This window comes from Schistocerca serialis, chromosome 3 (genome assembly GCF_023864345.2).
Source record: "Schistocerca serialis cubense isolate TAMUIC-IGC-003099 chromosome 3, iqSchSeri2.2, whole genome shotgun sequence".
In the NCBI taxonomy this organism is placed as follows: domain Eukaryota; kingdom Metazoa; phylum Arthropoda; class Insecta; order Orthoptera; family Acrididae; genus Schistocerca; species Schistocerca serialis.
Genome location: NC_064640.1, coordinates 273,505,649 through 273,525,482, shown reverse-complemented (window position 1 = coordinate 273,525,482; position 19,834 = coordinate 273,505,649). Strand labels below are relative to the sequence as shown.

The 19,834-nt window shown below is 37.5% G+C and overlaps 1 protein-coding gene across 1 annotated transcript in view; it reads right to left on the bottom strand.

The window, feature by feature from the left end:
- LOC126470048 (26S proteasome non-ATPase regulatory subunit 5-like) overlaps positions 1–19,834 on the bottom strand; it is a 200,572-nt gene that overhangs the window by 11,111 nt on the left and 169,627 nt on the right. Inside the window, exon 7 of the mRNA XM_050097549.1 lies at positions 11,017–11,206. Within this exon, the coding sequence (XP_049953506.1) occupies positions 11,017–11,206 (190 nt within the window). The remainder of the gene's footprint in view (positions 1–11,016; positions 11,207–19,834) is intronic.

Here is a 19,834-nt window from a genome sequence, read left to right as displayed (position 1 = left end):
TTTAGCTCGACATGGGTTCAGAAGCAACAAATCTACTGAAACTGCAGTATATGATTGCATAAATACGCTTTTAGAACTGTTAGATAGAAAACAACCCATAACAGGCATATTTCTGGATCTGTCAAAGGCTTTTGACACTTTTGACCACAAAATATTACTGGAAAAATTAGAACACTACGGTATCAGAGGAATTGCAAACAACTGGATTGCTACATTCCTAACCAATCGGATGCAGAAAGTCAGCATGAAATATACTAACAGACAAAGCAACTCAATAACCGAAATACTATCAAGTAATAAAACCGTAAAGCAAGGTGTTCCACAGGGCTCAGTATTGGGACCCCTACTTTTCCTCCTGTATTTTAATGATTTGAGCCTGAATGTTGATGCACACAAAACAATAATATTTGCTGATGACACAAGTGTACTCCTCAAAGGGGAGAATACAGAGGCTGTGCAAAAAGCTATGAACTTGGCCACTGAACAACTCAGCAGCTGGGCAAAAATCAACAGATTAACTATCAACACCAAAAAGACAGCTTCCATTTACTTTCACATAACACAAAATGCAAATTCCTCTCAGCCATTTGTCACTATAAATAACCAGTCAATAGATACCGACACTGTTTTCAAATTCCTGGGTCTGTGGGTTCAAGATAACCTGAAATGGAATACACATACAGGAAAGGTAAATGCCAGGATTTGTACTGGCTGTTACGCATTGAGTGTATTGAAAACATGTGCTAGCCTCAAAACATTAACCAGTGCATGCTACGCTTACATACAAGCCCATCTAAAATATGGTGTAATATTCTGGGGAAATTCTCCAACTGCTCTGAGCACATTCAGAATCCAGAAGAGAGCAATGAGGATTATTACTGGGAGCAAACCCAGAGACTCCTGCAAACCCATCTTCAGAAAGTTGGAAATCCTTACACTGCCTTGCCTCTACATTCTTGAGAGACTAAAATTTTTCAGAAACCACATAGAGCCAACTGACCCCAGAGTCGTAAAAAATAATTAAATACATGAACACAACACCAGGAAAAACGCAAACCAGCATGTTATATGTACAAACACTCAACTGTGTAAAAAGGGAGTTTTCCACATAGGCCTCCAACTGTTCAACAATCTTCCCACTAGTATTAAGTCCATCGAAGACAACATTAAATTTAGCAAAGCCGTGAAGTCATATTTGTTGTGTCACTGTTTTTACTCTGTAAATGAATACTTAGAACAGTAATCTTGCTTCCAGAATGAGATTTTCACTCTGCAGCGGAGTGTGCGCTGATATGAAACTTCCTGGCAGATTAAAACTGTGTGCCCGACCGAGACTCGAACTCGGGACCTTTGCCTTTCGCGGGCAAGTGCTCTACCATCTGAGCTACCGAAGCACGACTCACGCCCAGTACTCACAGCTTTACTTCTGCCAGTACCTCGTCTCCTACCTTCCAAACTTTACAGAAGCTCTCCTGCGAAGTATATGTTTCGCAGGAGAGCTTCTGTAAAGTTTGGAAGGTAGGAGACGAGGTACTGGCAGAAGTAAAGCTGTGAGTACCGGGCGTGAGTCGTGCTTCGGTAGCTCAGATGGTAGAGCACTTGCCCGCGAAAGGCAAAGGTCCCGAGTTCGAGTCTCGGTCGGGCACACAGTTTTAATCTGCCAGGAAGTTTCAGTAATCTTGCTGTTTGTGTTAAATTGAAAACATTGAGCAATATAATACATTAGGATACTATAGGCCTATGTTAATATATGTTAACAATGTTAAATGATATTTTCCGACATCTGCAACACACTGTGTACCACCAGATCACATGGAATAAATAAATAAATAAAGTACAGTGTTGTTTGCTATCTAAGGTTGGCAATGCAACAAAGCCTGTTCCTACAACCAAAGCGAGTCGATTTCAGTCGATACAGCTACTCTCAACAAGTGCTGTGCGAAGAGTTTGTGTGTGTTACTTTGTTTGTGTGTACCGCATAGTGTGTTCGTGGCCTTGTGTGAGGTGATCTAAGTCTGTGGTTAGTTATTTCATTCACATTGTTGTTTTCTGTCGCAGTTTAGGATGGAAAATGCCAGTACTGCCAAAAGAGACAGGAAAATCCTTTGTATGGAAGAAAAAGTCAAAATTCTGGAAAGAGTTGATGCTCACCGTGGAATGTGTTGCATTAGCACAGAGTTTAGGAATACCGGTATCTACATTGAACACTATCAAGAAAAACAGGGAGACTATTTTGGAAAGTGTAAGTAACAGTGGGCCAAATTCCAAAAAAATTAAATATGCCAGCTATTCGAAATACGCAGAGTTGGAAGAAATTATGAAGAACTGGTTTCAGGCAGCTCGTGCATCGAATATTCCAAGAAACAGTGTGATGATGTGCGGAAAGGCACTGAAAGTTGCCAATGTACTTGGGATGGAGGACTTCACAGCATCAAATGGGTGGATAGATAGATTCAAGAAGTGGTACACTGTAGTGTATAAAACTGTATGTGGCAAAGAAAACAGTGTGGACATAAAATCTGTTACAGAATGGCAGAGTGGCTGGTTACAAGAATTTTTGAAACAGTATAAACTGAAGGATATCTTCAATATTGACAAAACAGGTCTCTTTTACAGTGTATTGCCAAATAAAATGCTTGCCTCTAAAAGCAAAAACTGCCATGGAGGTAAACACAGCAAAGTTTGCCTGACAGTAATGTTAGGCACTGGCAAATCTAAAAAACACTGCCAACAAACTAAAGTGCCAACGAAAAAGTGTTGATGACATCGGAATTATTCGAGAGAGAATTACATTGTCTTGATGCAAGAATGGGTACTCACAACAGAAAAATTCTCCTCTTAATAGATTGTTGCCCTGCGCAACCCAGAAATATAAGCCTACATAATGTGTAATTAGAGCTTCAGCCACCAAACTGCACAAGCAAATTACAACCTTTGGATTTGGGTATCATCCATGCCTTCAAAACACACTATAGGAAGGTGATTGTGCAGAAGGTATTAACTTCGATGGAAGTTGGGAAAGACCCAACCTCCTTTAAAGTGTCAATTTTAGATGCTTTGCATTATATTGCGAAGGCATGGACAGAAGTTACATTGGCCACCATCTCCAATTGCTTCCACAAAGCGGGATTCATCGAAGCCGATGGTACAAATGGATCTGATGCACCAGATGTGAGTGTTAGTGACAGCGGTGAAAAACTGCTTGCTTCATCATGGGAAAAGCTGCAGCTTCAGCATCCGGTTCACGATTTCCTACACATTAAAGACGCCGACGTCACTGCGGAAAGTATTTCTGTTGATGACGTCAGCGACTTTCACACACAAGAAAATGCAGAAAGTGATAGTGATAGTGATGAGAACAATGAGGTTCCCTCATTTGCAGTTGTTAATGCAGCACAGTGGAAACAATTAAGAAATATATTTCAGCTGCAAATGTTAATGACAAAGTCCTCCAATGTGTTTATGAACTCGAAAACCACATTGAAAAAATTCATCAAACAAAATTAGAACAACCCACAATTTTGTCAAAAAGTAGTAACTACTGTACTCATTTGTTAACGTCGTGTTAATAGACCAGCCAAATTAAAAGTCAGTATAATAAATATAAAGGGCATATTAATGTTTTGTAAATGTGTGCTAGAAATGCTTAAGTGTAGTATTGTTTGCTTCCCTGTAATTTTGGCTGTAGATACAGACCGATCTCTATCGTAACCCCAATGTCTACGTTGATTTGAAAGTGTCAGTTTGGCTAGGAGCTGACTAAGTCAGTGAGTGTGAAATAAAGGCTGCAGTGACAGATTGATCTGTAGTGTAGTGCCATATTTAATGTACTTTACGATATTTCACGCACCTATACATACAAAATCAAAAACAGCAAGATAAACGACCGGTACTGTATACATCTGCTGACATCACTTTCGCAGGAAAGTTACACTAAAAATGATGCAGCTTAGAGAGGTCTTTAATGCAGTGTACACTTGACATGCACTTTTCATAGGCATCAAGTATAAATACTAAAACTACCAACTGCACCACTTTAGCTTTGCAAACACGTAAATCAACATGGCGGTCGCGTGGTTGAATTAGTTTTAATGTGATTTGTTGTGCTACATTGTCGGTGAATGTCATATCACCTGCTAAACAAAGCACTAAATTCAGATAACCTTTAATAAAAATAAACATTCCCTGATGAGTAGTTTTTGCCTTTTATCTACATGTATCATATAAAACTAAGAAAATGGAAAGGGGGGCCCCATACACAACCAGTAAAACTTAAAAAAGTAATATCCCACATTTCACATTTTCTCACAGTTTACGCCATTTTTTTTTCAAGTCCCTTGAAAAGTGTAAAAGCGGGGTTATACTCTATGTGAAGTTCCTGATAAATTAATGGTGAGTGGGAGAGATGTTGTATCACAATAATGGGGCTTCTCTTTCCTCAGCTGAGCTATACAAACAGCAGTTTTTAACCATTGATAATTTATATGGAATAATGTTCACATAATTAATGCATTCTGAAATATTGAGTATTTTAAAATCTGTGATTTATAAAAGTTAATAAAATCAATCTTCAATGTTGGGTTAAAAACACAGAATTCCCTGAGCTTTTATGATAGTCCTGAAATTCCCTGAGATTCTCTTGATTTTTCCAGGTAAAATGTAATTCTATAAGCTTTCCTAGTTATCCAGAAGAATCCTCACCCTACACATAAAGATGATAACAGCAAAGTTCATTGGACTGGAACAGTATGTGGCTCATTTTCTGAATACTCCCCCACCCTATTACCTCTCAATTGGCCTGCAAAAATCACCTGACTTGAACCCCATAGAAAATCTGTGGGGCATGTTGGAACAGTGAGTAAAATGCTGACGTCAGCATTGCCCCAATTTGGTCGAATTGTGTGATCCAATCCTCAGAGAGCATCTTACCCTGGAAGTGATGTATATGCACACCCTTGTGGGCTCACTTCCTAACTGCAACCAGGTGGTTATCAAGTCCAGGGGTGGAACAACGTGGTATTACACGACGCTTATCTAGGGATGACTAATGTTTTGTTCGATGTGGTTACATCAATTTTAACATCATAAAGATTTCATACTTGACACACCTGTCATTTGACATAGTCATAAATTATAGGTGCCACAGATGATTTGATTTTTTATTGGTCCAGTTTTATCATACGCCACACATTGTACAATTGACGTTGGACACATCAAAGATAAGTTACAATAATACATAGTATTAGGAAAATAGTAGGCAAATTAAAAATAGGTACCTATTACAATTAATTTTGTTACGTATTCAGAAATTCTCTGACAGAGTAGAAACAGTGCTTTATTGGAAATGCTTTTAGTTTAGCTTTAAATATAGGTAGTAGTATTACACAAATGTTAATTATGCTCCTCTGATAGGTGGTTGTTCTGCGATATTATTTATGTACATTTGATTTCCCTCTGGTACTATAGTTGTGTACATTTTTGTTCTGTAGCAATTTACCTGTTTTCAGGAGCTAGTCCCTAGAGAACAAGGTAGTTCCATAAATGAATAAACTTGGAACATTTAGAACACCAAGCTCAGTAAAATGGGATTTACAGGACTCCATTTTTTAAGGCCACAAATTATTCTTTGAGCTCTTTTTTGCATTCTAAAAACCTTTACACTGTGAGTTGAGTATCCCCAGAAAACGATCCCATATCGGACTAGTGAGTGGAACTGTGCATAGCATGCCTGCAGTACTGTTGTTTTGCTTGTTGTAGCCTTTAAAATTCTTAGGCCATAGCACACAGAAGATAGTTTTCTAGACAAGTTATTTATGTGTGTGACACATTTTCTAGGGGATCATTTTTTAATTGTGCTTGAATAGACATTTGATTAGTTGGAGGAATTAAATGAAAATCGACACACAGAGTTTTTTCAGTATTTATAATGTGTTTTTTTTTTTTTTTTTTGTGAACCACCGACTGGATCCAGTGAACAACATACTGATGTCATCAGCAAACAGGATAGTTTTTGTGTGACTCTTATATTCAACTAAGTCGTCCACATAAAGCAAGAAGAGTAATGGACATAAGATTGAGCCCTTTGGTACACCACATTTTATAGGCAATCTGCTAGAAAGAAAGCAGTTGTTTCTTGTTTTATTCATTTTGTTGAATTCATACTGAAGTGATACTTTCTGCCAGCGGCTTTTTTAGGTATGAACACAACCAGCTATGAGCTACACCTCTTACTCCTTGTCTTTCTAATTTTTCGAGCATAATGTTATGGTCCAGAATGTCAAAGGCTTTTCATAGATCTAGAAAAATACCTGCAGCTAATTTATGTTGATCAAGGGATTTTAAAATGCAGTCTAAGAATTCGAAAATTGCTGTCTGTGTAGACTTAGACTTTCTAAAACCATGTTGTTGTACTGTAAGAAGTGCATATTTATTTATGAAACTTAAAAGCCTGTCATAGAAGAGATTTTCTAGAATTTTTGAGAAGGAACTTAACTGTGACACTGGTCAGTAGTTTGATATTTTTTCAGAAGAACCATTTTTTAGCAGTGGTGAAACTTTTGCTATTTTAAAAATATCTGGAAATACACCAGTTTTTAAAGAGAGGTTGAAAATTGTTGCCAAGGGGTTTGCTATGTGGTCAGAACATGCTTTTAATATGAATCAGGTACTTCATCAAGACCACTTGACATTTTATTGCTTAATGATTTAATTTTACTTATAATTTCATTGGGGTTTGTTTCATAAACATACATAGAAGCAGTCGAGATCACTGACTTGCTGGAGAAACTTGGGACTGGTCCTTGACAGTGTACTTGAATGAGGTCTTCAGCTAGTGAAGTGAAGTATTCATTGAATTCTTCCACAACTGAATTTGGGTCTGTGTCTTTTGAGCCTTCTAGTGTTAATGATACATTCTTTTTCTTTGGCGCTGAAGTACAAGTTTCTTTATTTATAACTCTCCATGTGGATCTCATTTTGTTAGATGAGTTTCTTATCAAATTGTCATTCCACATAATTTTTGCCTCTTTGACTACTCTACCATAGATTCGTTTGTAGGCTTTTGAATAATCTGGAGAATTCTTGGGTTACTCTATATTTCTTACAACAGTACTGCAGGAATCTGTTTCTCTCACTGGAAATTTTTATGCCTTTAGTTACCCATTGCTTATTATTGTTAGGTTTTACTGTTTTTACTACTTTTGGAAATTCTACATTAAAATAGTGAAGAAAGATGCTCTGAAAACTCATGTACATGCTATCAACATTGTTCTGAGTGGAAATGCTTTCCCAGTTTTCCTTCGCCAGTAAGAGATTAAAAATTCTAATGTTATCTTCAGAAAAGATTCTTTCTTCAATTACTTTTTCGGAACTGCTAGTACTTGTTGGCACTTCTATACACAGCAGCTGTGCCTCATGATCACTATAACTATGCTCAGTACTTTGCTTGTGAATCTGTAATTTGTTTCTGAGATGAATATTTGGTCAATAATGGAATTTGTGCATTCTGTTAATCTTGTTGGGCAGTGTATTGTGGGAATCATACTGAATGTGTTGATCATATTTTTCAAAGCATCTCTGGTGCTGCTGTCTTTTGAAAAATCAAAATTGAAATCCCCACAAAGCACTATCTTCATATTTAGTGTACTGATCCTGTTAGGCAGAACATCTAGTTTATTCATGAAGACTGGCAGGTTTCCACTCGTTGCTCTATATATGTTAATAACTATGAAATTAAGCTCTGGTAGTTTAGTAATGGAAAGTTCAAAGTCTTTTCAATTGAGTCAATATAACTTTTACTGACATCACAGAACTTTATTTGTTCTTTCACAAAGATAGCAGAGACAACATGTTTGGAAAACTCTCAGCTAAAATGACTTGCTAACCTATATCCTGAGATTGAGGTTAATTTTACTTTGTCATTTCGTAGCCAATGTTCAGTAATGCCAATTATGTCTACATTTAGTGCATACTGGAGTAGTGCTTCCAACATGGAAATTTTATTTGTGAGTGACTGAATGTTATGGTGTAGTATAGCAAAATCTGGGTATTTGGTAACTTTAGTTGAAACGGTTTCTGATTCTTTATCTAATGGCATTTCTAATACAGCAATTACCCTAAAATTTTTTTGATATCTTTCTTGTGTGTGGCTTTTGTTTGCTGGTGGCAATCAGTAGGTGAGTTAACTTCTGGAGCTTGTATAAGTTTTGCTTCATCCACATCTGTCCTCTTCGGTTTAAACCATTTCATAATTTTCATCTGGCTGACGACTTGATTGTTTCTCACCTAATCAGTTTAAACCACTTAGTAATTTGCGTTTGGCCGATTGCACAGCTTGTAACTCATCTACAGCACTTCTTAATCTCCGTTTATTTGCCACTTATACTTTTTTCCTCACTCTTCTTCGAAATGAGAGTACATATTTTTTCGGCTAGTAATTTCTTTCCTGGCATATTTAAATGAAGTCCATGGACTGTATGGAACCTTTGCTCCAATCTGTTTATATCTACAGTATCGACATTTTTAAAGTTAGTGCATATTTCAGTGATACACTCGTTTGCAACATTAATTTTGCGGTTCACACACGACCAAGGTGGTAAATCATGACGATGTGGGATGTTCCCAATGAGTACATTTTTGTGGGTTAAATTATTTAAACATTTCCTCATTTCTGTAATAACCTTGTATGTCTTGTTTCTATAGATGTCGTTTGATCCTTCTATTAACATGGCGAAATCATCTTTATTCAAGCAAGCTATGTCAGTTAATGCTGTTAGGTCCATTATTTCACTCAATGGAGCCCCTGGCTTTATGAAACCAGATGCCTTGAAACTACATGTTCTCATCAACATTGCAGAAATTTCACGCCTGTGACTATCACCTAACACACAGCTTGTTTTGTGTTTCACACCTTTTGTAACCAGAGGATTTAAGGTTCTTCTCACCTGACTAGTGTTTTTTTGCCGCACATATTCTAAATATTCTTCAGTTTGCAGTTTCCCTGGAGATACATTTTTTAATGTAGTTTCCTTTTTTGCATTGAAGACTGTGGTAGTGTAGGTGTGCGCACTTATTTTCGGAGTTTTTAGAATATCTCCTGATGCTACATTTTCACTGTGACCTACTTACAACGAGGAATGTTTTGCCTACTTTGTTTTCCAACTTTTCAATCCTTTCCGATGTGTTCATTGAATTCACGGCAGAAAGCACTTCAAAAGATTTTTTTGCACTAAATTTTCACTGTCTTTCAGGTCTTTTACCTACTGAGTACAACTTCCTTCAGTCATTACCTTCCATTTTCCCAAGACCGAGTCTTCTTTCTTCATTAGCGTCACATTTTTCAGATTGTGTTTACTTATTTCCACTTTTTGATTGTCAAATTTTGGCCGCAATCTTGACTGGAAAGTGTGAAAGTGTGTGTGAAGAATTCTGAACATTGAGCAAGTGAAATTTTATGTCTAAAAAAGTGAGCTGCAATGAGCAGTGTAATTTAACTTTTTGCAACCAATGAGGATTTACTCTGTTTGCAAGACAGGATTGGTATATAAGCTTTATACACCAGAATACTGGCATGGTAATCAAATGTTTTTACATGTAATTCAGGATGTACAGAAAGATGTCTTTATAAGAAGATATCGGATTTGCCACTTAAATGTTGATGAAGCACCTGTAGCACGTGAGCCTTAGGCATGGGTGCTGATGTATAAAACACCTCCAATTCCCTTGGTATGTCATCTACGACACACATCCCTGAAGCAACCTCAAGCAAACATTACATTCAGTTATTCATAGATGACAGTAACTAACACATACACTCATAATACATATTACTATCCCCTCTAAAAGTTAATAATATTTGTAAAAAAAAAAAACTGAATCATTTGTTACAAACCTACAAGATGATCCCTTCATGCATGTATCGAGCAGTAGTTTTGTGAAGAATGGCATATGGATTTTCTATCGGCCAACTGCTACTGTTTCAGTCTGAAATTATATGGTATTCCTTTCTTATCCCTCCCTCCACCTACATGTTCTCTTATAGTAATACCAGAATTTAGTATATATCAACAAAAATAATCAGTTTTTGAAAATATAATGTAACTGGATTGATAAAAAAAAATCTACTCACTAAGTGGTGGTAGGAGACGTTTCAGAGCCAGGTGCTTAATCTACTGGCAGAAGGATTGAAGGGTGAAGGAAAGGACTGGTGAGGTCTAGGAAATTGGGAGAATTTGGAGAAAGTCAACCAGTATCCTTGGTCAGGGGATACTTACTAGGCGGGATGAGAAGGAAAGACTAACTGCTAACACAGAGTCTTTTGTTCTCATCTTGTCTGGTAAGTCTCCCCTGACCTGGGGTTCTGGGCGACTTCTCCAAACCCTCCCCATTTCCTAAACCTCACCAGTCCTTTTCCTTCACCCCTCTGTCCTCACCTTCAACCCTTCTGGTAGCAGAAGGAGCCTCTGGCTCTGAAAGCTTGCACATTTAAATACCTTTATATGTGTGTTCTCCTGCTGATGCTTGGTGAGTGCATTTTTTATCTACATAATTAAAGAATTTAATATACACAAAGACAGAGTGACAGTCAGTTTGAAATGGACGCGGTAAATTTTTGGATACTACTATTTTTAATGGGACCACATGGATCCTCACACGAAGTAATTTAAGGAAAAATACATCAAGACTGCTGGACAGGGATTTGAATCTCACCCTTCCCAAATAAGGGTCTAGTATCCCAACAGCTGTAACATTTCACTTATAAAAAAGTAATATGACAATGAAGGACGACACTACCTTGTCAAAGTGAAACAACACTGCCAGAGAACATAGTACTTCATTCCATGGTAACACAGAATTCGGTCATTATCTACAAATCAAGTTTAATATAATAACCTAAGACTACTGAATAAATTTTTAATTCACTGTCCCAAACCTACTTAGCAGAACACTGAAACACACTTCTTGATTCTCTTTGTGTATATGAAAATATCAAGTGCACAGAAATCATATACTACTGACCAATTTGTTTATTGATTTCCTGGACTCCCCATGGCTGTTCTGCAATAACTTGTATGAGCTTGAGACCTGCCAACTGCACGTCAGGAAATGGCTGGTAACAGTATGCAATAATTAAATCCAATGGAGTTGCATGTATCCTGGAAAACCAGTGATTTGTCACATGCAGCAATTCTTCTGTCTGCTCTTCAGGCTATGTTGAGAAGAAGACAAACACACATTAATCTTCAATTCTATAATATCTTGATTCCAATATTTATAAAGTATGACATGAATCAGCATATGTAAATATAGTGGAAACCCACTTTTACACTTTCATTATTTAGATAATGAAACACTGCATCTGATACATATTTTTTCATGATAAGCAGAACGTATTTCGAGAATTTATTCTCACTGTCATGTGTAAATATTTATTTAAGTATATTATGTGATTGTTCTGTGTTGTTTTCTGCCTCTCTTGCACTGTAGTGGTCTTTTTTGAGGTTATAATATATACCATGCCCCTCCATTATGCAGAAAACTACACACACACACACACAAACCATAACTCACACTGCTTGTTTGTGAAACATCACAAAAAATACTTACGTAAATATTTGCACTTAAGGATGAAAAAACAGGTGCAGTACTTCAAATTTCTCTCCTCGGCTGCCACACCAAGTAGAGTGGCAGCAAGAGACAAAGCACGGATCGTTCAAGAGTGTTACCAATTCAGATCTGCTGCGTAGAGCACCCTGGTGTCAAGAAACTTCATCGCATAATGTTTGTAAACACTACTTGAAGACCAGTACCTTGCCAGCATCTTTTATGTCAATTATTTGTTTCTTCTCCATGGGAATTGTTTCATAAAGTGTAAATTGCAGGAAAATCACATACGTGTTAGCACCAATTAAAATCTTTAACACAGGAAATTTCATGTAAGCAATAAAAAGTGTTGTAAATGGTAAGAAAACTTAATGCCACAAACATAAGAGTGGGGGTATACTGTACTTTATGACTTGTAAGTACAGGGCTATTACAAATGATTGAAGCGATTTCATAAATTCACTGTAGCTCCATTCATTGACATATGGTCACGACACACTACAGATACGTAGAAAAACTCATGAAGTTTTGTTCGGCTGAAGCCACACTTCAGGTTTCTGCCGCCAGAGCGCTCAAGAGCGTAGTGAGACAAAATGGCGACAGGAGCCGAGAAAGCGTATGTTGTGCTTGAAATGCACTCACATCAGTCAGTCATAACAGTGCAACGACACTTCAGGACGAAGTTCAACAAAGATTCACCAACTGCTAACTCCATTCGGTGATGATATGCGCAGTTTAAAGCATCAACGATGCTTTCGAACTCATTGATGGGGACATGCTGCGCCGAGTGTCGGAGGAACTTGATTATTGGCTTGATGTCTGCCGAATCACTAAAGGGGCACATATCGAACATTTGTGAATGCCTAAAAAAACTTTTTGAGTTTCTGTATGTGTGTGCAAAGCATTGTGAAAATATCTCAAATAATAAAGTTATTGTAGAGCTGTGAAATCGCTTCAATCATTTGTAATAAACCTGTATTTACGAATTCAAATAGCAAACATGTTGAGCTGGAATTCCATCACTGGCTTCCATTAGTATGTTAAAAGAGCATAAAAACATTCCCACCAAGTCCAGTAAACATGGATCTGGAAATGCACACTTTCTGATATCTGAATACTTGTTCATTTGAGGGGCTGAAAGATGCTTGGTTGTAGATAGAGGACCTAGGGTCTTTATGTAAGGACTTTACAAAAGAGGACCATGTAGTGATAGTGGGTGGGATGGGAAACAGTTTGGACAGAGTTGGGGCTTATGACACAGATGGTGACTTGGACAAGATAGCTTCCCTGACTCATGGCACCAACATACACTTTGTTGAGCTGTTCCGGTGTCATAATCGACCACACCTCAATGGAGGTGTATCAATGTGGGGTTAGGGATGGCTCTGAGGACAGACAGCTTTGCTCACGTTTCTCTGGTGCCCGTCGAGACTATTAACAGATGGGGTTTCATTAGGCATGGCCTACACCTAAACAGGACTGGGAAGGGAAGATTGGTTCAGCTGACTCATGAAAGTATAGGGGGTGGATCTCGGGCCACACATGGTCAAATACCTGTTGTCATAGGTAGGAAAAGTAGGTATTTTTTACGATAAATCCAAACAACAGGTTCCCCTGCTTAAAGAGTATCTCCAGCACTTTAAAAAATACTGAAACAATCACTCACAAGACAAATTTTAACACCTCAAATATCACATATACCAGATGTCACAAAGAAAAACAAGTCACTGGAAAGAGTAACATGGGGCATATCACAGACTTAACAATCCTCCATCAAAACATGCAGTCAATAAAAAATAAAATACAACTATTAGAAGTTGAGCTCTAATCGTTGCACTGCACAGTAGTTTGTATTACTGAGCACTGGTGTAGAGACACAGAAATCCAACATGTAGCATAATCAGTGCATGAAAAGGCAACCTCTTACTGCAGAACTACTTCAAGGGGTGGAGGATCATGCATTTGTATCAGAAAAGGAACAAAGTTCAAATCAAGACATGACCTCAGTAAGTAAGTGAAGACAAACACTTTGAAATATCAGTTATTGAATTAACAGGGCTTGATATCACCAAGAAATTAATCATTTTGTGTGTGTACACTTTTTTCAATAAATTAACAGAAGTTCTAGATAAAGTTTCAAGTACAAAGGTCAACATAATTCTGTGTGGGGACATTAACATCAACACTAATATAAATGAATCCAACAGCACCTTCATAAACATCCTTCAAAGTTTTGGCATGTCCCTACTGGTCAATAGTGCAACAAGGGTAACTACAACAACTGCATCAGTAATTGACCATGTGGCCACAAATATGGACAGGGAAAAATGTGATGTAGCTGTAAAAGATCTTGGACTATCAGACCATCTCTGTCAAATGACAACAGTAAAATCAGGCATCGAATCATTCCCTAAACTACAAGCCTACAAACGACATCTATCAGAAATCAAAATAAAATTTTTTCAAAAGAGCTAGAAAAACAAAGCTGGGATGAAGTGTATAAGGAAACCAATGTGAATATGAAATTCTCTAAATTTTCCACATTGTTTAAATTGAACTTTGAAAAGGCATTTCCAAAAGTATGCATGTCTGTATCAACATCTCACAAAAACAGACGGTTAACAACAGGTATTAAGAAATCCTCCCAAACGCTTAAAACACCTCAGTTCCATGAAAAATATTTGCAATTATCCAGAATTCTTAAATTTCTATCATAAATACAAAGAGATCTATAGGAAGGTGCTGATTGCTGCAAAAAAGTCATTTAATGACAAAATAATATATAATGCAGAGAATAAAAGCAAAGCAGTCTTGGATGTTAAAAAAAAGGAAACGGGGAGAAGCAGACAGACACAGAATAACATACTGCTAAGGGAGGGGGATAAGGTAATAAATGATCCACAACACTTAGCAAACTATGTAAATGAGCATTTTTCAAGCATTGCAGAGAAGTTACAGCAAAAATTCCCCAAAACTAATATAACACCTGTAAATAATGTTGCACTAAACCACAGAGAATGAAGTCATGAAAACTGTTCAAAAACTAAAAAATATAAAGTCTGTAGGCTAAGATGAAGTACCAAAGTGTGTACTGAAACAATGCATAGGGATTATACAAGGCCCCTTAACAAATATAATAAATGAATCCTTCACATCAGGGACATTTCCAGAGAAGTTAAAACAGGCAAGAGTTGTACCTTTGCTTAAGAAAGGTAATGCATGAAGACACAGAAAATTACCGGCCCATTTCCCTGCTGTCAGCATTCTCAAAAATAATAAAGCAATTATGAAAGACAGATTAATGAATTACCTGAATAAATACAATCTTTCAAGCGAATTACAGTTTGGTTTCCGAAGTGGCAAAAATACAGTGTCAGCCATAGTAGAATTACCAAAAGTTGTACTTGATGCTCTTGATAAAGATGAGTGTGCCACAGGCATATTTTTGGATCTTTCTAAGGCGTCTGATACAGTCGACCACAAGATTCTATTAAATAAATTAGAAGCATTAGGAATAAGAGGGGTAGCTAATGACTGGTTTTGATCATACCTAACAGATAGGGTACAAAGAGTAGAGATAACACATACTTCAAAGAGATCTAAACATTTAGTAAAACACTTATCAGAATCAAAATACATTAATATAAGAGTTCCACAAGGTAGCATATTAAGACCAATACTCTTCCTGATATACATTAATGACTTTCCGAGTAGTGTTACTCATGGTGAAAAAATTCTCTTCACTGATGACAGCAATATTATGGTCACTGAGAAAACAAGAGAACTACTTGCTGAGAAAGCAAATATAATTCTCAAGGAAGTTTATGACTGGTCAATAAGCAATAAAGTGACATTGAACATAAAGAAAACTAATGCCATGAATTTCAGTTTGAAGAGGAAAAATGACAATGTTAAATTAAATGTAGATGGCACCTCTATAGACTGTGTAACAAATGCAAAATTTCTAGGAATGAATATTGATTCTCAGTTGAAGTGGTGAGAACACACAAAGGTACTTGCAGACAGAATGTCATCAGCATGTTATGCCCTTAGACTCCTATCATCAGTGTGTAACATGCAGTGTCTTTTAGTTACATATTATTCAAATTTACACTCAATTCTTAGCTACGGCATTCTTTTTTGGGGAACAAATGCACAAAATATGAACACAATTTTCAAACTCCAGGAAAGAGACATAAGAATAATAACCAAAAATACTAGTCGAGCTCATTGTAAAGATCTGTTCAAAACACTGGGGATTTTAACTGCTCCATGTGAATACATTTACCAGTCAGTTGTACACAACAAAAATAACATTGGTAATTACTGCACAAACAGCTGTGTCCATGACTATGCAACAAGAGAGAGAGACTCAACTTACATTTACCAAGAAAAAAATAAACATAAAACTCAAAACAGCATTTTCTACCAAGGAATAAAACTGCACAATAAATTACGAAAAGAAATTGAAAAAATACACTTATTTAAAAAGGTAGCTAAAAAGTATCTGTTATGCAATACATTTTATACATTGAAGGATTACTTAGATAAAACAGAGTAGGGGTTAGATAATAAATGTTATACAAATAAATAATAATAATGATTATAAAACATCCAACATTCCACATAAGACCTTCACTTTATGTTTTTCCCCCCCCTTCTTATTTCCCTTTCTAGAAATACTAACCCCCAACCTATGTATAACACAATACCAACAGCTCTTCCTCTTTCTGAGCTCAACATCTCACTCATTATGGAGGGATGCTGACTCAGTTTTGCAGGATAGCAAAAGGGAAGTCACGGTACACAAAATGACCCAGAGATCACCAGTGTGTGTGTGTGTGTGTGTGTGTGTGTGTGTGTGTGTGTGTGTGTAGCGAGCGAAGTGTTATGAAACAATGTATGAATAGTGTGTGCAGTGACTGATAGTGAGAAATGAGTGAACAGTGTGGCATTACATTATTTAAAAAGTTATTTGTAAAAAAAACTATTTTATACCAAGAGTAAATCTAATGATTGTCTCTGACTAGAAGTCTGTAAATATATGTGTATATGAATTAGCTTATTTTAAATTGATCTAAACTTGTAAATACTTTGACATGTTCTATATCCTTGTAAAAAGATATCTATGGATGAATAAAGCTGCTGCTGCTGCAGCTGCTGCTAGTCATTGCACTGGTACTCTATCAACAGAGCCAACAAAGCACTTTGATGTTTTTCTGCTTCACAGTGCTCTAGATACATATTAGTCTGAGTAATAGGTTGTCAGCAGTCAGTTGTGGGGTTTGAGTTGTGCTGTAGTCAACTCAGGTACGTACTGTGGTGCCTTACCTACTTGCACAAATGACTTCACTTTTGTGTTTACTGTAATTGTCCTGTTTGTATGTATAAATGTTCAATACATCTTATTTTATTTTTTCTGTAACTTGTTCTTAACGGAAAGCTACACCTTCACAAATGATATTGTGGATATGATTTTGTTTTATGAATTAGGATACAGAATTAGTCTGCAAGTCCATACCCTCAACACTGAGAAATATATCCTCATCACAGAGTACCATCTGGTAAGTGTCTTAGAAAACAGATTCTCTAGCACCATGAAAGGTAAACATTCGAAGATTTAACTCAGTCCATGCACCCGAGTTGGAGGAGCATGTGCTACATGTGGTAAACAAAAGTCCTGAAACCACTGTAAAACAATTAGCAGAAGTGAAGAGTGTGCAAGGGCAGCACTTCACGAACAATTACTATATTCATACTGTGTTCAGTGAATCCAGGCTATACAATAACAAGGCTGCAGTGGCTAATTGCAGTTATTTCAACAGCTCTAACAAAAATGTGGTGCACATCCAATGCTTAAATCTAAGATTTTATTTACTAATGAGGCAAGGTTTGTAAAAAGAGAATGTTATGGATCTTCATAATCAGCATATGTGGACTGATTTAAAACCCAATGCAATTGCATAATGAATGAGCACATATTCTTGGCAACAGATTAATAGAACTGTATATGCTACTAAGGAAATCAAAATAATGTGGACTCACTTCCTCATTAACACGTTGTCTACCTTGCTGGCAGATATGACATGGCAATAAAAACTAGAGATGTGGTTCACGCACAGAGCCACACCAACAGATTTTTCCAGCAGTGGGCACATCTGACACTGACATCTCAGGACCACATTGCTGATTAGACCTCAATACCCTAGTATTTCGGTTATGTAAACACTTGAAGAAACGGTCTGTGTTGCTGCAATCAATATGTAAATAACTGACATAATTGCCTTGTTTGATGTCTTCTCTGCCGTTTGACTCATGATAAAATTGATGCTGGCGCAAAATTTCTATAAATAAGGCAGCAGTTTAGATATTTAAAGCACATTCATTATGCATTTATTTTCACAGCCACATAAATGCATATCAGCTATCAGTTCACATTGTTCGTTACTTTTCACAAAATTATGTCAGAACATACACAGTCAGAGAAGGGGGAGAGAAAAGTCGCAATACCAAGAAGAGTTGTGTGACACAAACAGTAGTTGGCAGGCATGATTCTACGTTTGAAAGACAATGTCTATTGAAATTGCGCACCAGTCGCATAAGAGTGGTGCTAGCAGTGCATCTATGATGATGCAAATCAGGTTTCCTTTAACAAAGTCATGAGCGTTTGTTAGTTACCTTTGAGATTGGATGTGGTGAGTTGATGTCAGTCAAGAATGCCTTTAAGGTGACAAAGATACCATTAACATCTCACTGAATTTGAATGAGGTCGTGTAATAGGGCTGTGAGAAGCTGGATGTTCCTTCTGCAATACTGCAGAAAGATTTGGCAGGAATGTAGCCACTGTACATGATTGCTAGCAGCAGTGGTCATGGGAATTTATGGCCGCAACAAGACCAGGCTCTGGATGGACACTTGGCACTATGGGGAGGGAAGATCATTGTGTTCGGCGTAAGGCTCTGGCATGTCGTGCTGTATCTGCAGCAGCAATATGATCAGCAGTTGGCACCACAGTAACAAAAATTCTTACCAACTGGTTACTTCAAGGACAGCTCCGAGACAAGTGACCTGTAGCTTGCATTCTCCTGGTCCCAAACCACTGCTGTTTGCAATTTCAGTGGTGGCAGGTGAGAGCTCATTGGAGGGCTGAGCAGATGTCTCTTGTTTTCTGATGAAAGCTGGTTGTGCCTAGGTGCCAATGACGGCCGTGCTTTGATTATAAGGAGGACGTATGAGGGGCTGCAAAATATGTCTGTGTGCTAGACACACTGGAACTACACTTTGAGTTATTGTCTGGGGTGCAATTTTGTATGACAGTGGGAGCGCTCTCATGACAGCAAATTTGTACACCAATCTGATGATTTCACCTATTGTGCTGCCATTCATGAATAGCATTCCAGGGGTTCTTTTCCAACAGGACAATGCTTGCCCACATACCTCTGTTGTAACCCAGTGTGCTTTACAGATAGATCTTGAGATCTGTCTCAAATCAAGCACATATGGGACATCAGATGACAACTCCAGAGTCATGCATAAACAGCATTAAAAATCAACCAAGTGCAACAGGCATGGAACTCCATCCCACAAACTGACACCCAGCACCTGTACAATACAATGCATGCACATCTGCATGATTGCAATCAACATTCCGCTGATTACACAGGTTATTTATGTACCAACATTTCAGATTTGCAATGGTTTATGTCGTGCTTACATTAACATGTGATCATGCAATGTTAATCACTTAAATATGTTGTTGTTGTGGTCTTCAGTCCTGAGACTGGTTTGATGCAGCTCTCCATGCTACTCTATCCTGTGCAAGCTTTTTCATCTCCCAGTACCTACTGCAACCTACATCCTTCTGAATCTGCTTAGTGTATTCATCTCTTGGTCTCCCTCTACGATTTTTACCCTCCACGCTGCCCTCCAATACTAAATTGGTGATCCCTTGATGCCTCAGAACATGTCCTACCAACCGATCCCTTCTTCTGGTCAAGTTGTGCCACAAACTTCTCTTCTCCCCAATCCTATTCAATACTTCCTCATTAGTTATGTGATCTACCCATCTAATCTTCAGCATTCTTCTGTAGCACCACATTTCGAAAGCTTCTATTCTCTTCTTGTCCAAACTATTTATCGTCCATGTTTCACTTCCATACATGGCTACACTCCATACGAATACTTTCAGAAATGACTTCCTGACACTTAAATCAATACTGGATGTTAACAAATT